General features: G+C 39.3%; 1 protein-coding gene and 1 long non-coding RNA gene across 2 annotated transcripts; both read right to left on the bottom strand.

Annotated features, from left to right (window-relative positions):
- Window positions 1-9,050: 9,050 nt before the first annotated feature.
- LOC110199283 (thymosin beta-4, Y-chromosomal-like) lies at window positions 9,051-10,741 on the bottom strand. The gene is made up of 2 exons (XM_020974040.2): window positions 10,667-10,741; window positions 9,051-9,346 (listed from the first exon to the last, which is right to left on the bottom strand). Exons 1-2 carry the CDS (start codon window positions 10,739-10,741, stop codon window positions 9,287-9,289), a joined length of 135 nt encoding a protein of 44 aa, XP_020829699.1. The 3' UTR covers window positions 9,051-9,286.
- Window positions 10,742-11,408: 667 nt separating this feature from the next.
- LOC144457620 (uncharacterized) lies at window positions 11,409-18,258 on the bottom strand. Its single transcript, XR_013487081.1, has 2 exons — window positions 17,510-18,258; window positions 11,409-12,891 (listed from the first exon to the last, which is right to left on the bottom strand). It is a non-coding gene; the product is annotated as an uncharacterized LOC144457620 (long non-coding RNA).
- Between the last annotated feature and the right edge of the window lie 1,069 nt (window positions 18,259-19,327).

Genomic DNA, 19,327 nt, shown 5'->3' with positions numbered 1-19,327 from the left:
CACCATTACTAAACATATATGCACCAAGTGGTATAGCATCCAAATTCTTAGAGGAGAAGTTCAGGGAGTTACAGGAAGAAATAGACAGTAGAACTATACTAGTGGGGGACCTCAACCTCCCCCTCTCTGAACTAGATAAATCTAACCACAAAATAAACAAGAAAGAAATTAAAGAGGTAAATAAAATTTTAGAAAAGTTAGATATGGCAGACCTCTGGAGAAAGCTGAATGGAGATAGAAAAGAATATTCTTTTTTTCTCAGTGGTACACAGCACATACACAAAAATTGACCATGTACTAGGGCATAAAAACCTTACAATCTAATGCAGAAAAGCAGAAATATTAAATGTATCCTTTTCAGATCATGATGCAATAAAAACTCTGTGATGAAGGGCCATGGAAAGGTAGACTAAAAATAAAAAAATAAAATAATGACTTTAAAGAACAGGCATCAACATCTATACCCTAAGGACCATCAAACTTTTACATCTGACTTGCAACTAGAACCTTTTATTGTTGTCTCCCCCATTAGAATGTGAGCTCATAAAAGCAGTGTTATCTTCTTTTTGTATGCCCAGTGCTTTACACATAGTTTTAGTAAGTGCTTCATTCATGCATTCTCTTTATCTCTCATAGCCCACATCTAGTTACCATTAATTCTCCTTTCTTCCTATTAATTTGCCTTACCCTTTCTACTCTGATGGTCACTATCTTAATCCAGGTCCTTTTAACTTCAGGCCTTAACTTCAGTATTTCAATATTTCAAGGGCTATCTTGCCTCTTGTCATCCCCTCCTGGACTCTGCTACCAGGTTAGTTGCTTCTCCACCAGGAAAACTACAAAGACTCCTTAATACCTTTTCTTCTCAAATCCAAACTTCTCTTTCTGGCTTTTAAGGCCCTCAGTAGACCTAAGCTGCCTATCCAGCCGTATACTTCAACTGTCCTTCAATTTTCCAAGATCATTCCTGTCTTCCAAACTATTCTTCCCCTACCAGGAATACCTTTCATGCCACCACCCAAACCATCCCCGTCCTTTAAGAAGCCTTCCCAGACTGATCAGAGAAGAGCTGATGTCTTTGCCTCTTTGTTTCTGGGAAATGCTTTGATCAGTCTTCCCTGTGCCCCCAGCTTCCTTGCTTATGCCCACATACCCTCTTTCTTCCTTTATATTCACGAAATGTATGTGTATTTCTCTTCAGACTTCATGCCCCAGGTCAAGATTTTACCTCTTCCACAAAATCTTTCTCCAATCCTTACTGATGCCTTCATTTTGTTCTATAATCTCCATTTTAAGTCACTAACCCCACCCTAACATGTAGGCCAAGAATTCCCTCATCACGGGACAAATAAAAAACCTTGTGAGGAAGGTTATATCTGGGGCTAGCTCAGAAATAATGATTGTTTGGAGGTCAGTCATTATATTTTAGATATATCTAGGAGCCATCTCTGTACCTTTCCCTCTCTGGGGCCCTTGCACTCAAAGTTAGAGCTCCACTCCCCCCAGCACTAAGCTGAGTTTTTAACTAAAATTAACTGTGAGTTTTCTTTGACAATCCCTAACAGTCTCTCAGCCACCTCTGTCTTTATCCTCAGTTTATTTACCTCTCAAGTGTTATCTTTCATCTCCAGCTTCCCTCTCTAAATAAAAGGTCCCTCCTCCTCACCCAACATTTAGACCCAGACCTTCCCCTCCCACTAGTATCATATTCCACCTTCCTGAAATAGTTCTGGATTCTAGGTTTAAAGCTGTCACAGAAGAGGTGGGCAAATAACTTCATTTGAGACAATGGCTTGATTTTTTTTTCTTTTTGCCATTCTAGGCACTGAAACCAATCTTCCTCCCTCCTTGAACCTCCTCAGGTGGGAAACATAAGATAAGACACATGACCAAGTCCTCCATGAGACTCAAACATCACCTTTGTCACCAGATATGGATCAACAGAACTGAGTCACTGTGGTTTTATAGCATTTTTATGGCAGGAGAACTGAATAGGACAGAAGGTGGGAGGAACTTGATAACATGGTTCAATTTCCAGGCATGTCCACCTTTGCTTCCTGAGCTCTAGTGATTGGTGTTTCCTCCCTCTGTTAAATGGACTGGATCATGCTGAGCTCATGGAGAGTCAGACATGACTAAATGACTGAACCACAAGAAAAATCTCTAATCCAAGTCAAAATGGGTTTGTAGAGCCTACTCTTGTCCTCTAGGAAATCTTCCTCTGCTGTTCAAATGGTTGTTTTTGCCTGCCTCCCTTTAACCAGGTCTTATGGCTACACTCCTGTCCTCTACCCCACTATACACACACACACACACACACACACACACACACACACACACACACATATCCTTCCTCCTCTCAAACTCACATACAAGATTTACATATGTATTTGGTGTGAACCTCATATTATTCAGGTGAAAAATTTTACAGAAATTTGGAACATTTCCTGGAAAAAAAACCCAAATATTTCCTGGAAAAGTTTTGTCAGTTGAAGTGTCACCAAAACCCAGCACGTCATAGTAAGATTGTTTCTGGAACACCCATCCGTCACACTTAAGTGACTGAATTAGAATAAAAGTTGAGAGGAGCCCTATGGAAGGGAAGAACTTCTCCAGGACTATACAGGAAACACTGTCTGAAAGAAATTCTAAGCATCTGCTACCAGGAGATGCCTGTTTCACAGAGGGTAAGGCTGGTTGGGTAGGTTTACTTCAGGCACGTATGACTTGAGAGTGAGAAACAGCACAGTGTATCCTCAATTGTGCCTCTTATATTTCATTAATTGCCAAATCCAAAGGATTCATCAAATTTTGGCTAACTTTTCACTGAGAAGCCCCTCTGCTTCCCAAGGCTGGTTGTCCTTAGAGAGCAAGTGCTGTGTCTGGGAACCCTAGTGGAAGCCTTTGAGTCATTTTTCAGTTGTATCCAACTCTTCATGGTGCCATTTGGGGTTTTCTTGGCAAAAATACTAGAGTGGTTTGCCATTTCCTTCTCCAGTTCATTTTATAGATGAGAAAACTGAGGCAAACAGAGGTAAGTGACTTGTCCAGGCTCACAGTTAGTAAATGTTTGAGCCCAGATTTGAGGATGAGTCTTCCAGACTCCAGGACCAGCACTTTATCCACTATACCACCTAATCGCCCAAGGCTGTAGGGAAGCCTTTCATAGCCTTGTTAAAAAAACCTGCCAGAGCTTGTGCTAGGTGGCATAGTAATGCCAAGTATCAAGGTATCAGGAGTCCAGGGTCACCTCCATACAATGGGGACTTCGTGGAAAGTCTTTTTATATCCTATCCCTCAACTATATATATATGAAATGGGGTGGCAGAGAGCCTGATTTGCTGGACTTAGGCCACTTCCTAAGAGATATATGCTTTGGCTTAGTGCTGAAGGACTTACATTTTGAGGTTATGGGCAAATCCTTACTGGTCTCCTGTTCCCCATGATATGCGAGTGCTAAGCATGTGCTCTGGTCACCTCCAGGAACATATGGGCTTTGGCCTGACGTTGAAGGGTAAGCATGAGCAGAGGCTCCTGATTGGCCCCCTGATCCCTTCCTCTAAAAAGGTAGGTAGGAGGGCCATGTGTCTTCATCTCCTTCATGACTCTGCTTCTGACATTCTGGACTTCAACACCACGCTTTCTTTCTCATCCTGAGGCATCCCTCCACCATTCTGGCCCCCTCCTCTTATTGCTAAAATCCTCTAGAGGCCTCACTTTTGGAGAGGGGTTAGCCCAGGATAGCCAACCTTCATTTCCCTCCTGGCTCTGCTTCTGTCTTTATGGACTTTTATACACAGGGGCCTTCCCTTCCCCCTACCTCCTTCATCTTTCCTTTTGTGTGTTGTCTTTTCTCATTAGAAAATAAGCTCCATGAGGACAGGGACTGTCTTTCTTTTTGTTTTTATTTGTATCCTCAGTGCTTAGCACATGGTAAGTGCTTAATAAATGCATGCTGCCTTATTGGCCACCGAGGCCACTCAGGAGAAATTACCCACTCAGAAGATTTTGTAGAACTGGGCAATCTTTCCTTTGGGGTTTCTGAGAAATAGGGAAAGGAAAACTCCCTTCCACTCCCCCAGCCCACCCTCCCACCCCCACCCCAACCAGCAGCAATGCTGAATATGAGCACGTGGCATCTAGATCTGAGAATGGACTCCAAGTCTCTGGATGCCTCTTCTGCTTTATTTATTTCTCTGAGTGAATTATCAATCCTGAGATGGTTGTTTCTGGACTTTACCACAATAATGAGTTTACCACAATAACATAATATAATAACATATTTACAATAATATATAATAATAATATAATGATATATTTACCACAATAATGTAAGTCAGGAGCTCCTGATGTATGAGATATGATTTCTGCAAAAACTTCTCAAAGGAGGAGATGACAACCATGAGGATGATGCTAGAGAAGAAATGACTAAAAGAGTCTAAAATATGCCCTAGCTTGCCAGGAGATTTGGCCTCGTGAACTGCACAGATAACATGGGTCAGGGGTAGCAACGGAATATTTGTTCAGCAGTCCATGACTTCTAGAAGTCTTGGTGAAGATGCTTCACCTCCTGGCAGGTAAACAGCTTCCACGGATTTAATTACTATCTTTACACTGCTGATTCTCAAATCTATCTTTCTTGCCCCATACATTCTGCTTGATCTGCAATCTCATATCTCCAGCCCAGGAGCCATCCTGAATTCCTCATTATCTCTCACCCCCATATACAATCTGATACCAAGGCCTGTTGATTTCACCTTCGAAATATCTCTTGAAAATACCCACTTCTCTGACACTGCCACCACGCTAGTACCAGCCTTCATCCCCTCATGCCTGGACTTTTACAATAGCTTGCTAGTGGGTCTGCCTACCTGGAATCTCACCCTACTCCAATCCATCCTCCATTCAGCCAGTAAAGTGATTTTCCTAAAATCCAAGTCTGATCTTGTCACCCTCCCCATTAAACTCCAGTGGCTCTCTCCAGTTTTCTCACGCCTTACTCCCAGACATCTACTCTTCTGTCCAGTGTTATTGGGCTGTGCCATGAACAAGACATTCTGTTGCTTAATATTTTCTCTGGCTGTCTCCCATGCTTTGAATGCTCTCCCTCAGTTCTGCCTACTGATTTCTCTGGCTTCTTTTAAGTCCAACTAAAATCCCATCTTTTACTGAAAGCTTTTCTTTATTCTAGTGCCTTCCCTCTGTTAATTAAATTATCCTGTATGTAGCTGTGGGTTAAATGGATCTTGGTTGCAGTTAGGAACATCGTGAGTCAAATGGATTATAGTTACAGTTAGGGACAAGAAACTCAAATCTACCTAGGTCAAGAATGATATTGTCAAGTTAACTCTGTATTGGTTAAACATTCACATTTCCTGCTACTTCAGCCATATCCTACATGTTTCAGGCTCCTTCACCAAACTGGTTCCCATCCCCCCATCCCCAGCAGTTTTAGTAGAAAATATATTAATAACTTAAGGACCAATCTTCTGTACAGAAATATTACTGTCCATCACAAGGTGCTATCGCTGGGGCTCTTATAAGTAAATCTAATAAAGCTTGGATTGATCACCCTAGCTTTGAGTGCCTTTCCTAGGAATTCCTGCATCATAAACAATGAAATCAGATACTTAGGTGTCCTAGTCTGCAACAACAGCTTGCTTTGTATATATCTCTTTGCATATTGTCTGCTCCATTAGAATGTAAGCTCCTTGAGGGCAGGGAAAATCTTTTGTCTCTTTTCCTATTCTCAGGGCTTAGCACTGGGCCTGGTACATAATAGACACTTAATAATGCTTATTGATTGATTGATGGGGAGAATGTAATAAAGTGATAGGTTACTGAATCATGTTTTAAATATTTGTCAGTTCTCACTTAAGAGTTTTTTTTAAGCATTTTTTTTATGGTGAAATAAATAAATAGTTGCTCTGTGCCTTATCTACTGCATACACTGAGTACACTTTCTAGAAGAGACACTTAATTGCTTTTTGGGAATAACAGCAGCATGAGCCATTCCTAAGCTTTCATATTGAGATTTCCCCAGTTCTACTCCACAGTGACAGAATACCAAGCCTGAGAATCTGAGATGAACCTGATCCTTTTGCTTTGGGGTCAGATTCCCCTAGGACGTAAACCCAGTCCATGCAAGCCCAGAGCTGGGCTCCTCCCTTCTTTAGTCTAAGGGTAAGCACTCAAGCCCTATGGGGCACATTCATTGACTTAATAGAGACGAAGGACTCCAGAGGTCATCTAACTCAATCTGATTCAGGAATCCCATCTACTAAAAATTCCCAACAGGAGGTCATTCAACTTTTACTTGAATATTTGCAGTGATAGAAAACCTCCTGTCAGCCTCATTCCACCTTTGGAAGGCCCTAATTGTTATGTTTTTCTTTCTTTGGATCCTCATTTTGCCCTCTGAAGTTAAGTCCAGTCCTTCTTCACCATGACATGACATGTGCTTAAAATATTTGAAGACACTGATCATGTCTCCTCCATGTCTTCTATCTAGATATTCCCGTTTTCTTCAACTAATATTCTATGACATGGTCTTCAATCCTTTTGGTATTTTGGTCACCCTTCTCTGGCTTTAGTGAAAGTTATCAGTGCTTCACTAACTGGATGGATCCCAGACTCGTGGCATAGCTGTGGTTATTCCCTTCACTGGTCCACATCTCAACCCATACTGATCTTCTCCTTCTGTGTGTTTCTTATCAATGACCCCAAGTAAATTATCCAGACAGAACCAACCTGGGAACCTGAGGCTTTCTGACAGGTCTTTTAATATTTCACAAGTTGTTGTCCTTGTTGTTGAGTCATTTCAATCATGTCCGACTCTACATGACCCATTTGGGGTTTTCTTGGCAAATTCACTGGAGTGGTTTGCCATTTCCTTCTCCAGCTCATTTTACAGATGAGGAAACTGAAGCAGACAGGGTTAAGTGACTTACCCAGGGTCATACAGTTGGGAAGTGACTGAGGCTGGATTTGAACTCAAGTCCTCTTGACTCCAGGTCCAATGCTTTGTGTTGGTACCATCGCTGAATTCATCCTATCCATATATTATTCATCACTTTTAATTCATAATAGGTCCAAATCCTTTTCTGATCATACAGATACCTTTTGATATCTTTTATTCTCCCTTTCTTCAAATTTATTTACATTTATTTAAATTAATTCCAACCACAAAATGTTCTAATCATTTAAATATTTATCAGGTGTTTTTGTATCTTCATTCTTGGTAACTTTTCTTTTTGTTTGGTTATAGTGTGTACCTTCTCTTGGTTTTGCTTTTTTTTTTTTGTGCTTTGTATAATTTCATAAAGTTATTTATAGATCTCTCTATTTTTGTCATACGTGTCTACTTTAACTGCATTTGTGGTATTTCATTATATTTGGGTGGGGGAAGCATCTAGACCTATGATTTCATGACTGTAGGGCAGAGGTGCCAAAAACCCCACCTACTGGTTGCAACACTTCTAAGTGTTTTCTGAATCAGATTAAAATGTAATTGGGAAATATTTAACAAAATAAATAATAACATCATATTTTGAAACTAACTCAATACGTGGTCTGCAGGGATCCATATGAACAGATTAGTGGCCCCATATCTATTTGAGTTGGACATCACTGGTGTATCGCAGTCTTATGGAATAAAACTCTCTCCACTGATGGAGACTAGCAATTCTTCTGCAAGGCAATAAGGTGGCTCAGATAGAGCTGTAGACCTGGAGTCAGGGAGAACATAATTGAAATCCTGCCTCATCTGTTTACTAGCTGTGTGACCCTAGGCAAGTCATATCACCTCTGTCTGCCTCAGTTTCCTTATCTGTAAAATGGGCATAATAATAGCACCTACCTCTTAGGGTTGTGAGGACAAAATGAGTTATTTGTGAAGCACAAGGTGCTTTGTAATGCTAGCTATTATTACTATGTGACTTACAGTTGAAGAGGGTTGCCTAGAGAACTGAGAAGTTAAATGACTTTGCCCATGGTTACGTAGCTAGACTTGAATCCTGGTTGTAGGGCAGACTTAGAGCTGGAAGAGACCCTAAGTCCTTTCCATTTTTACAGATGAGGAAACTAGGTTTGGAAAGGTTTTGTGTCAGAGGTGTGATTTGAACCCAAGCCTCCCAGACTTCAGGTCCAGTATGCTATGCTGCCTCTTATTCTATTCTATTCTGGATAGAGACTGGACTTATATTTTCACTGGTATAGGGAGCCCCCAGGTAAGGAAACTCTTTCCAACTAGAGCAGTGAGAGGTTAAGGATCACTCGGTCTTTATAAGTCAGAGGCAGGATTTGAATCCAGACCTTACTGGCTCAGGGTCTGCTTCTGTCCACTGTGCCCAATGGATTCACTTCCATTCTATACATTGCTGTTGTTCAGTTGCATCCAACTCTTTGGGACCCCATTTGGGGTTTTCTTGGCAAAGATACTAGAGCAGTTTGCCACTTCCTTTTCCAGCTCTTTTTACAGATGAGGAACCTGGGGCAAATGGGGTTAAGTGACTTGCCCAGGGTCACACAGCTAGTACGTGTCTGAGGCCAGATTTGAAATCAGGAAAATGAGTATTCCTGACTCTAGACCTGGCACTATATCTACTGTGCCACCTAGTTACCTCCATTCTACAAATGTATTACAATTAATTTAACCATTCCCTTACTCTTAGATATTTATATTGCTTCCAAGTTTTGGCAATTACAACAAATGCTGTTAGAAATATCTTTGAACAGATAGCTCTTCTTCAAAACAAAGCAAAACAATACTTTTGAGACATATTCCCAAAGTGAAATTATTGGGTCAATGGGCATGTTTATTTTTGTAACTTTTCTCTTCAGGTTTTAAAACTTTTTATTTGCATATTTAAAAAATTGTGCATTCCAATAATTAAAATCATTTGAACAAAAAAAATTGCATTCTGATTAATTGAATTTTACAGCTTGCTAGGACCTTGGTACAGCTTTGCATTTTATTGTTAACTAGATTTACTACAGTCTCACCTGGGTTCTTTTCACTAACATGCAAGCTTTTTGAAAAAAAAAATTTTAATGCCATCAGAACCCAAACCAGCCAGGATAGGCAGATGGAAAGAGGCAGCCGGCTTGGCCTTCATTCAATTCAGTGTCAGTAGTTCTTTATTCTTTTGATGTTGAAAGGGGCAGCACAGTCATTTAAACTTTATCCAATCTCTTTGCACCTTACAAAGTTAAACAGCTAAAAGAAGTAAGATTAAGAAAGCAATGCTTGTGGAATGTACCGTGCATATTGGCAGGGCAGATTTCATTACGATTCACCCGCTTGTCTATCCTGTTCAAATGTTTCTTTTGAAAGAAGTGGATTTTTGCCCTCCAACCCTCTAGCCTTCAATCCTTTCCTACTGTCCACCATGGCTCCAGGCCTATTCTACCCATCCATGTTTCTACCTCCAGGACTGGGAGGATTGACCCTGCCTGGTTTCCCAGCATTAGCAGGACTTCAGAATGCAGTGGGTTCCAGTGAGGACAAGGCTGCTGACAAAGCTGAGGGAGCTCCCTTTAAAGATGAAGACCACCTAGAAGGCAGTGATGCTGAGAAGAGCCTTGATAAGACTGCGGATTCCTCCCTTTTAGAAGATGAAATAGCACAGGGTGGAGAGTTAGACTCGCTTGATGGGGGGGGGGGGATGAAATAGAAAACAATGAGAATGATGAATAACCAGTACCAGTTACAGTTAAAGTGTTTTGAGACTTTTGACAAGTGGTAGTCCTACTGTTTACACTCACAGTTAATGTTCATACCTAGTTTTATAAGCTGTTCTGTAACACAGTGTAGCAAAAAAAAAAGTCTAAGTCGTGTTATACAGATGTGTCAAAAGGTATCTTGGTCATTAAGTATTGTGCAGTGCATTATTTATTATCCCTAGGAGGGATGAAATTTGAGAGGTGATCATGTCTTTTTAAAGAAACTTACATAATGCTCTGCTTTTTTTTTTCTTTTGGTACCATTGGTATTATAAAAGCAGCAATTTATAACAGTGGCTCTAATAGAAGGAAGTGCTGCTTAAAGGACGTATGAAGTTATATATTAAATTTTTTAATTTTAATTTTTTTTTTTTTTGCTGTGAAGGTCAAGATGAAAGTCACCATACATATCGTATTTGCTCATTATTTTTGACTGTACGGGAGTTCCCCCCTCCACGTACACACATACACATACACACACTCTGATAATCTCCAAGATAGTGTGAATGTCTCTGTCTTGAGACACAGCGATAATAAGGCAGCTGTTGAATGTGAAGAGTACCTTTTAGAAATTAACCCACTGAGAAGGTTCTTACAGGATAAAACTACAGTTCAATTATCTCATGATCTCGTAATGCACTGGTATAAACAAAAAAAAAAAAGAAAGAAAAAGAGAGAATCAGGTACCTTTTTTTAAAATTAAAGGACTTTGTTACTTTAGCCACAAAGCTAAACAGCATTACCTCAACTCTAAACTAGCCTTGAAGTTTACAGACATGACTTTGTAAATGTATTGTTTTTCCTTTGTTGTGATGTCCTTTTATTTTTACTTTGAAAACTGCTATCATGTAAGATAAGATGCAAATTGCTGCCAACTATAGTAATGATACTTTTAATAAAAGTGACCCATGATATGCAAAAAAAAAAAAAGAAGTGGATTTTTCTTTTGTGTTTCTGTTTTCTTCAATTTAGACTTATCAAATTTCTGAATCTCAGCCGTCTCTGGTTTGTCAGACATTTTTGCAGGTTAAGCAGCGATGCATGGGTCTTACCAGTAAGTCAGATCTTACTATCTTATTTTTGTAACTTTTGCAGAGTACTACCAGATTGTTTTGAAATAAGATTTCACTAGTTTGAAATTTCGCCAGCAATGAATACTCACAATCTGGTCAGCACTGCTGGCTACTTCACCAAAAAAAAAAAATTGTCTTACCAACCATAACTCCCTTCAGCAAATTAAAAAAGGAACAAATGTTAAAAATAAAGCCCTCAAGACATAGCTACATAGTCCAATAAAACAAATTTCCACATTAGCAATGCCCCAAAATGTATCTGTTTCTGCAATTTAATTTCATTACCTTTCTATCAAGAGTCGGGTGAGGTGTTGGTTCATTTTCATTTTTTTGGACTCATGCTTTATACCTGTGTTGATCAGTTCTGAAAGATCTCAAAGTTGTTTTTCTCCACAAATGGTATTATTTTATAAATTGTTCTAGTTCTGCTCACTTCACTTTGTTTCAATTTATGAAAGTGTTACAGTTTCCTCTGAAATTGTCAATTTCATAATAGAACAATAGAGTTCTATTACATTCATGTACCACAATTTGTTTACCTAAACCAAATAGTTTATGGTTTTTGTTATAAATGGTGTCGACCTGAAAGTTTGGTTAAAGAAGGCAAACAAGTTAGATGATACACGATTATATAGTTTATTCCCTTTTAGCTAGCGAATCATGTTAACATGGAAGCCAGAATGTGATTCTGACTCAGAGATCAAGCAAAATGAGAGAGGTTTTATACGGTTTAGAGTGATCAGACTTAGGATGTCTGTGTTACAAAAAGTACAGCCCCCATATGTTTGTTTAACATATAGCATGGGAAAGGAATTTTCTTAATTGAATAAGGTTGTAAATACAATAAAACAGAAGAATGTCAAAGTGTCAGTAGAAACTCAAGATAAGAAAAGTCCCATTATTCAAGAGAGTATCTGGTCCCAGACATCCTGGGCTTAGTTGATCAGTTCTATCTGTTCCTGGAATTTGCTGACACAGGAAGGGGGTGTTTTCTCAATTGATCTTAAATGATTATCATTTCCTCCTTTTGGTCAAAGGTAAGCAGAAGGCTTCACCTGTAGACCAAGGGAAAAAAGGAGATAGGCTGGCTGTCCAGCACAGTAGGAGGAGTCAGAGTTACCTTAAGTCGTGTTAATCTCTAGGATCTGAGAGGAGGGCAGACATACACAGATAGAACTTGATTCCTCTCTTGAAGTTGAGGATAGCCCACCAGGGCGGATCCAAATAGCATAATTACACTGAGTCGGATCAAGGTTCCCTACAGGGGTTCCGGAGGAGTGATTAGATAAATAGCAGAAAGTAGCAGGAAGGGCTGTGGAGGTCCAGGCTGCCCTAGAAAAGACAGGGCCCTGAGAGTTATCTAACTCTAAGTGGATTCGAGTTTTTTCCAACCGTTTCCTGAAGTAGGGGGCGCTGAGGAGACGGTCGAATTCCTTGTTAGACTGAGCCTGTTCCGCCCTGAGAATCACATACGGTTTTTCAGAACTTCTCTTTTCAGAGAATCTTAGGCCCTCAGTGGGGTGAGCCTGGGTGATCAACTCAATCGACCCCCAGTCAGAGGCAGAGATAGGTTGTACTGAGGTGCGTCCCAGAGGGTCTATGCACAACCAGCAATTGGACAGGTTAAATAACCTGACTGCCTCCTGACCCAGCTTCCGCATGGGATGAGTGGGAAGGTGAAAGAAGGGGTTGCTCTTCCCCTGTGATTGGACATCCCCAAAGACCGGCAGCCACTGCAAGACAATTGCAAATAAGCAAGAGGAACAGGCTGCGAGAGGAGTCAAAGTGGGGAGAGTGAGAGACATAATGGGAATAGAGAGATTAAGCAATCTAGGACTACTAAAATATGCGTAACCAGTCTTGGGTATGTAAGGGGTTCAGGCAGGGAGGGAGCTTTACTTCGTGCAGGCGTGGTCCGGACTCTTGGAAAAGCTGTCTACATCTGATGTCGTCTTTTTCAGGCCCCTTCGTAACCGGAGGGCAAGGTCTCCTATAGGTTCAGATGTCCACTCAGGAGTGGGCATCTTCAGATGATCCCAGAGTCCACATCCAGAAGTTCTCAGCTATGGGAGTAGTCACATAGACCTGATAGAGGCTCATAGAAGATGTATGAGTTGATAATTGAGAGAAAATAGCATAACATAAGTCTTTAGTTAAAGGCACATAGAGATGGTTCAGTTTCCCAGCCACACAGGGCTAGGTTCAAACAATACAACAAAGTTTTCTCATAATTCACAAAATCACATAATTACATTAAGTCAGGTACAGATTAGATTACTTAGAGGGTTCACAATAGACTAGTTTTGAGAAGAGAGATTTACATGTAACCAAGATAACCAAGAAAACTTAAACATGAATCATACAAAGCAATACAATCATTATTACCAATGTTAACTAACATTAAATTCCTTTCTCACGTACAATAGGTTTAATTCAGAGGCAGTTCAAAAAGGGAGTTCTTGTTTCTCTGGTTTAAATTTAGAAGTTCCCAGATAATTTTGACTTAGTATGAATTAGTATAGTCATTTAAATTTGGCTCTTCATTTTTGATATCATCTGCTGCTTCTGTTCTTAACTACATCCTGTACCTGGTGCAAGAATTGTTTAAAATGTGAAGATCCAACCATAAAATGAGCTCTCCTGCCTTTTAGGAATCAGCCTAATCCTGTTGTTTTTCTCAAAATTTGCTATCCTGTTTAATTAGACATCTATCACATTATATCTTTGTCTAAACATTTCCTCCTTAGGAGGATGATATTCTATATTATTATTACTTGGCCATAAATGTAAGTTAAAATTGTAAGCTATTCATACTTGCATCATATTATGAGAACTCAGAGATGTTCCAGAAGGACAAGGTCATATATCATATCAGAAGGAAAGAACTTCCTTAGCTCTATTTGATTCCAGGCATGAGTCATATCTGATAGCCAATCATGTAGTCACTGGATGTTAAAAGCAGGGCTTAGGATTAATTAGGTGGGGAATTTTCCTTTTCAGAAAGGAAATAGCACAATTGGGAAGTAGAGTCAGGAAGATCCTACCTAGGCTGTGTCCAAGGTCGTCCTCAAAACTCTTCCCAGGCACAGACATCCACCTTTATCAGTTCTCAGCCTGCAGCACATGCCATCCTACTATTGGCTTCATGACAACTCAGACAATTATCCTGGTAATCAAAGCTCAAAACAATAGTAAATTTCTGTCCCATAAAGTCACATATCCTAGATAATAAGAATTTAATCTCACATATGTAACAGTAAGAGACTGATCACAGAAAAATACTACTGCTCTCATAATTCCTTTAAACAATGGGAACATCTTTAGGTGAGTCTTCAGAAGTTTGTATAAATTTCTGCACATGTTCGAATTCCAGATTGATAATAATATTAGATTTCCCATTAAGTTAACACAAAAGAGCTCATAAATTACTACTCTTCACTAACATAACTGCACTGGAATCCTAATCCTTAAACAAAACAAAGAGGTTACTAACTTTAACCTCAGAAGTTGATGGATTTATGTCCTTGTTCACAAGCTTGTTTATTCTTCTCTAATTATACTCACTCTGAAAGAATGAGATATTTCAAGATTTGAATCTTATACATATAAGTTCAAACACTAATTTAACTCTTGCTTAGGCCATGAAGTGACTACAGATTCAGATCAAAACAAAGATCTCTTCTGCTTTACAGCTCATTACAATAATTTAGCAGTAAGTTATCTTGCAAATGAAAATTTTGTAGGCCTCAAAAAAAAAATCAAACAAGACATATCTTCTGAAAGTATTTCCCTTTTAAAAACATTTAAAAATTTATCCTGATGTTAAGAAGAATAATCACTAAAGAAGAACTATGAAGAACATTTGTTAGAAATTTTTAAAGTGACAGATATCTTTCCTTTCCACCTTAAAGTAAAAATAAACCTTAAAATTGGAATTCATTAAAACTAAGTTGATGTAAAATGTCCTTAAGTAACATAAATAACTTCCCCAAGAACTATAAGAAACTAAATTCCTAGTTGTTACAGAATTCCTAGATATCACAAAGTTCCTTAGTCAAAAAGATATTTGTAATGGAGAAAAAAAAATTCAGTTTTTATAATGCATAAAGAACATACCCATTTAAATTAGCCTTATCACAATAAAAAAAATATTATCAAGCCTTTAAAAATTTACTCAGTATTTTTTTTTCTTTCCTTTGTCTTTAAATATATCACTGGAAGTTAGGAAAAACTATTACATTCTGGAATCTCACAAAGATAGTGAATGTGGTAATCCATAAATCTCCAAATTAACATATCTCAAGGATTCTCATTTACTCAGGAATTTCACAACACAGGAAACTTTTACACAGATTTGATAAGAATTTTAGGTGAAACTTCCTCTTAAAAGCAAATAAAACTTGGAAGTTTATTCTAACCCATTCATTCTCCCCTATTATTATTATTTTGGGAGGGGTGACAATTCTTGATCTAACATCTCTGGATTATAAGAGAAATTGCTTTTTTTTCAACAGTATAGCTGATACAATTTGTTTACCAGATTACACCATATAAAAAATCTCAGAAATATAACTATACCATAAACAATTATCAGGCATTTAAAACTTGAAATGGAACCAATTAATTACCTGCTTACAACCAAATATACCTCATTAAATGTTAACAGTTTTCAAATTATCCAATTTTATCACATCCTTTTAAAAGACCAAACCATATGTACCATTTCTACCTCACAATGATCTCTCAAATTTTACAATCTAAGAAAGTTTTAGAAATACAATACAATTTAGAAACATACTAACAACACAAACAATAAACTTCAGATGACATCAGTTGCATTTCCAGATTATCACACATAGAAATTATTGATCTTATTACTCATGGTATTTAAAAACCACTTCAAAGTTATCAGGTATGGAACAATTACATTAAATTAGAGAGATAATAATAATGTTGTCTAACATATGTCATTGTGTTAAGCACTTTGCAATCATTATATCGTTTTGATCCCATAACAACAACCATTATTATTTTTCCTTTACAAATCAGGAATCAGGGCAAACAGAGATAAAATAACTTGCCATAAATTCCGAAACTGGAACAGAGAAGTATGGGGCTTACCAAGAGTAGAAGTTGGCTTCTCACCTCATAATGCTATTGCCAGGCCTTCCAGGGGTTTGGGTGGCTGATGCCAGGGCTTTGCCAGTGGTGATAATTCTTGGTGGCAGGGCGTATGGAATCTTATCATAGTTCTGACCTGTCCACTTCTCTCCTCCCCACAGCTGCATAATTTACTGAGGCTGGTGCCGTTTGCAGCTGCTGGGGCAGGCTGGGCAGAATGTACTGAACCTGGACGTTAGTCCCAGGTCTTGCCTAGAAGGGTGGGCTGCAAGATGCCCAGGGGCATAGGGCTGATAGCAGACCATCACTGCTAGTCTGTGTTAGCTGCCCCTCTCCTCCTTTTGCCAGGTAGGGAAGGCTGATTTAAGTTTTCCCTACAATCCTCCAGCATTCTCTTCTCTTTTCAGTCCCCTTATTGAGATGCTTATGTCTGAGGGGGGAGTGGGAAATGCTGAGGAATCAGGATTGGAAGGAGGTGTTTTAGCAGAGGGTGAGCTCCTGGAATCACCCCCAGTCTCAGAAGTTTTCTCCAACAGTCCCAAAATGAACAACTTCCCAATTTCTTAATGATTAATCTCAAAACCTTTAGAATCTGCTAAGAAGTCTTTAGCTGTATCTAACTTTTCACTGTAGGTCTAGGCTGGCCAGGCCTGGACCCACAAGAAAGGAGTTTTACAATTTGTTGTTTCCCTAGCTGCAGCCCTTAGAAGTCTTTGGCTGCGTTTAAAATCTTATAAGGTACAGATACAGAGACACAAACCGACAGACAAATTGACAGGACAAATACAATACAAACATAATGACATAGTGTGTACTCAATGACAGAGAGAGAGGGAATTAGAGGATTGTTAGAAAGCCCCCCCCCACACACATTGGCTATTATTATTATTATTATTCTGAGGAAAAGGGGTTGGAGAATTTTCGAGGATCCAAGACCTGATAGTGTCACTGGATCCTGTGAACCTTCCTCAGAATGCCCCTGAGACTGCAGATTTAAAGGGGCAAGTCCCAATAAAGTTAAGTTTGGGGATCTGAGTCCCTGTCAGGACCATAGCCTTTAAGGGAAAGGGGAGGGGGATTATTCAGAGCCTGGGAAAGAGTGCTGAAGCGGCCTTGCGAGCCTTAAGGGAAGAGGCTTCTACCTTTCCTTCTCCCCCAGCCACCTCAGCAACCCAATGATGAAAACATCCCTGCTCTTGGCTGGATGTTTTGTTGGCCCTTTAAACTTGATTTGGTTTTAAGATAAAGTAACTTTGACCGGTCAAAAGAACCCCATATTGTGACTAACATGATTTCGGGTTATCTTTAGTTAATTGATATCAGTGCTAGCAGTACTTGTGATCACCAGATTGGCAATGGCTTGACATATAAGAGGCGGCATCTTGTTAGCTGGATTTCTAGTTTTAGTTTCTGACTGACCCATAGCCAATTTACCTAGATCGATCCTTACCAGAGGGGACCTGATATAGCAGCCAGAGTTTCTGAATCTTGACTGGATCCCTGACCCCAGAGCTAACTTACAGGGAATTTTCTTTTGGACTTCAACCAAACTAGTGGAAAGTCCATGGAAGCTGGGAATAGGAGAAACTTACCCGACCCCATCAAGGTTAGGACTCCAGGAAAAGATGGATCCTGAGGTGCCTGAGCCACTAAAGCATTGCCAGGGTGGGCTGGAGTTTTCTACCATTCCTTCAGTTCCAATCCGAGTCATGGCACCATTACTGTTGACCTGAAAGTTTGGTTAAGGAAGGCAAACAAGTTAGGTGATACACTATTATACAGTTTATTCCCTTTTAGCTAGCGAATCATGTTAACATGGGAGCCAGAATGTGATTCTGACTTGGAGATTAAGCAAAATGAGAGAGGTTTTATACAGTTTAGAGTGATCAGACTCAGAATGTCTGTGTTACAAAAAAATACAGCCCCCATATGTTTGTTTAACATATAGCATGGGAAAGGAATTTTCTTAATTGAATAAGGCTGTAAACACAATAAAACAGAAGAATGTCAAAGTGTCAGTAGAAACTCAAGATAAGAAAAGTCCCATTATTCAAGAGAGTATCTGGTCCCAGACATCCTGGGCTTAGTTGATCAGTTCTATCTGTTCCTGGAATTTGCTAACACAGGAAGGGGGTGTTTTTAGTTCACTCAGAGAGAAAAAGATTAATTCAGGTTTTTGTCCCTTATTGGGGCTCAATTGATCTTAAATGATTATCAATGGAGTTCCTTTTTTTTAAAAAAAATTATTTTCTTGCTCTTTATTGCTAGTATGTAAGAATGCCAGCCTGCATTGGTAGAGGAATTTACTTGTCAGGAGCTTCGTACATCAATGAAATTTCAAGATATACTGGCAAAAAAGAGAGAGAGACAGAGAGATAGAGACAGACAGAGAGACAGAGATAGAAAAAGAGACAGAGACAGATATATATATATATAGATATATATCTATATCTATATATATATAGATATAGATATCTATATCTATATCTATATATATATATATATATATAGAGAGAGAGAGAGAGAGAGAGAGGGAGAGAGAGAGAGAGGGAGAATTATTTTAGGGGGTTAATTTAGTGTTTAATTCATTTATTTGTTAATTTTTTGGTGGAGATTGTTGGATTTTTAGATGTTTTATTATTTGTTCTGCAGGTAAGGCCATTTTGCCCTTTTTGTTTCCAATATAAATAGATAGAGAGACAGACAGACAGCATTTATTAAGTGCTTACTGTGCTAACCACTGGGGATAAAAATAACAAGCCAGACAGTCCCTATCCTTAAAAGACAATCCCCTGCCCTCAAGGAGCTTACAATTGAATGAGGGAGACAACAAGAAAACAAATACATGCAAAGCCAGCTATATTCAGGATAAATAGGAAATGATTAACAGAGGGAAGACATTAGAATTAAGAGGGTTGGGGAAGGCTTCCTGTAGCAGATGAGATTTTAGTTGGGACTTAAAAGAAGTGAGGGAGGTTAGTAGTCAGAGTGCAGGAGGGAGAGCATTCCACACATGGGGGACAGTCAGAGAAAATGCCTGAAGCTGAGAGATAGTGTCTTGTTTGTGAAATAGGCAGGAAGCCAGTGTCACTAATGTCAGGGTCAAAAAATACATGCTGGAGAGCAAGGTGTAAGAAGACTAGAAAGGTAGGAGAGGGCTAGGTTATAAAGGGCTCTGAATGCCAAAAACAGCATTTTCTATTTGCTCTTGGAGGTAACAGGAAGCCACTGGAGTTTATTGTAGGGTCTGGCGGGGCAGTGACATGGTTAGATCTGCACTTTAGAAAATCACTTTAGTGACTCAGTGAAAGATGGATTGATTGGGTGGGGAAAGGCTTGAGGCTGGCAGACATGCCAACAGGCTATTGTAGAAGTCCAGGCATGAGGGGTTGAGGGCCTGCACCAGAGTG

This window comes from Phascolarctos cinereus, unplaced genomic scaffold (genome assembly GCF_003287225.1).
Source record: "Phascolarctos cinereus isolate Bilbo 61053 unplaced genomic scaffold, phaCin_HiC Scaffold_5;HRSCAF=322, whole genome shotgun sequence".
Taxonomy (NCBI): domain Eukaryota; kingdom Metazoa; phylum Chordata; class Mammalia; order Diprotodontia; family Phascolarctidae; genus Phascolarctos; species Phascolarctos cinereus.
Note: the sequence above shows the minus strand (reverse complement) of the source record. Positions and strands in the feature narration are given on the sequence as shown.

Excerpts from the sequence above, each read along its gene's own strand:
- LOC110199283 (XM_020974040.2), bottom strand. The coding sequence starts at position 10,741 with ATGTCTGACAAACCAGAGACGGCTGAGATTCAGAAATTTGATAAGTCT. Across the intron at positions 9,347-10,666 it reads AGAAAACAGAAACACAAAAG|AAAAATCCACTTCTTTCAAA; the intron begins AAAAATCCACTT and ends GGGTTGGAGGGC.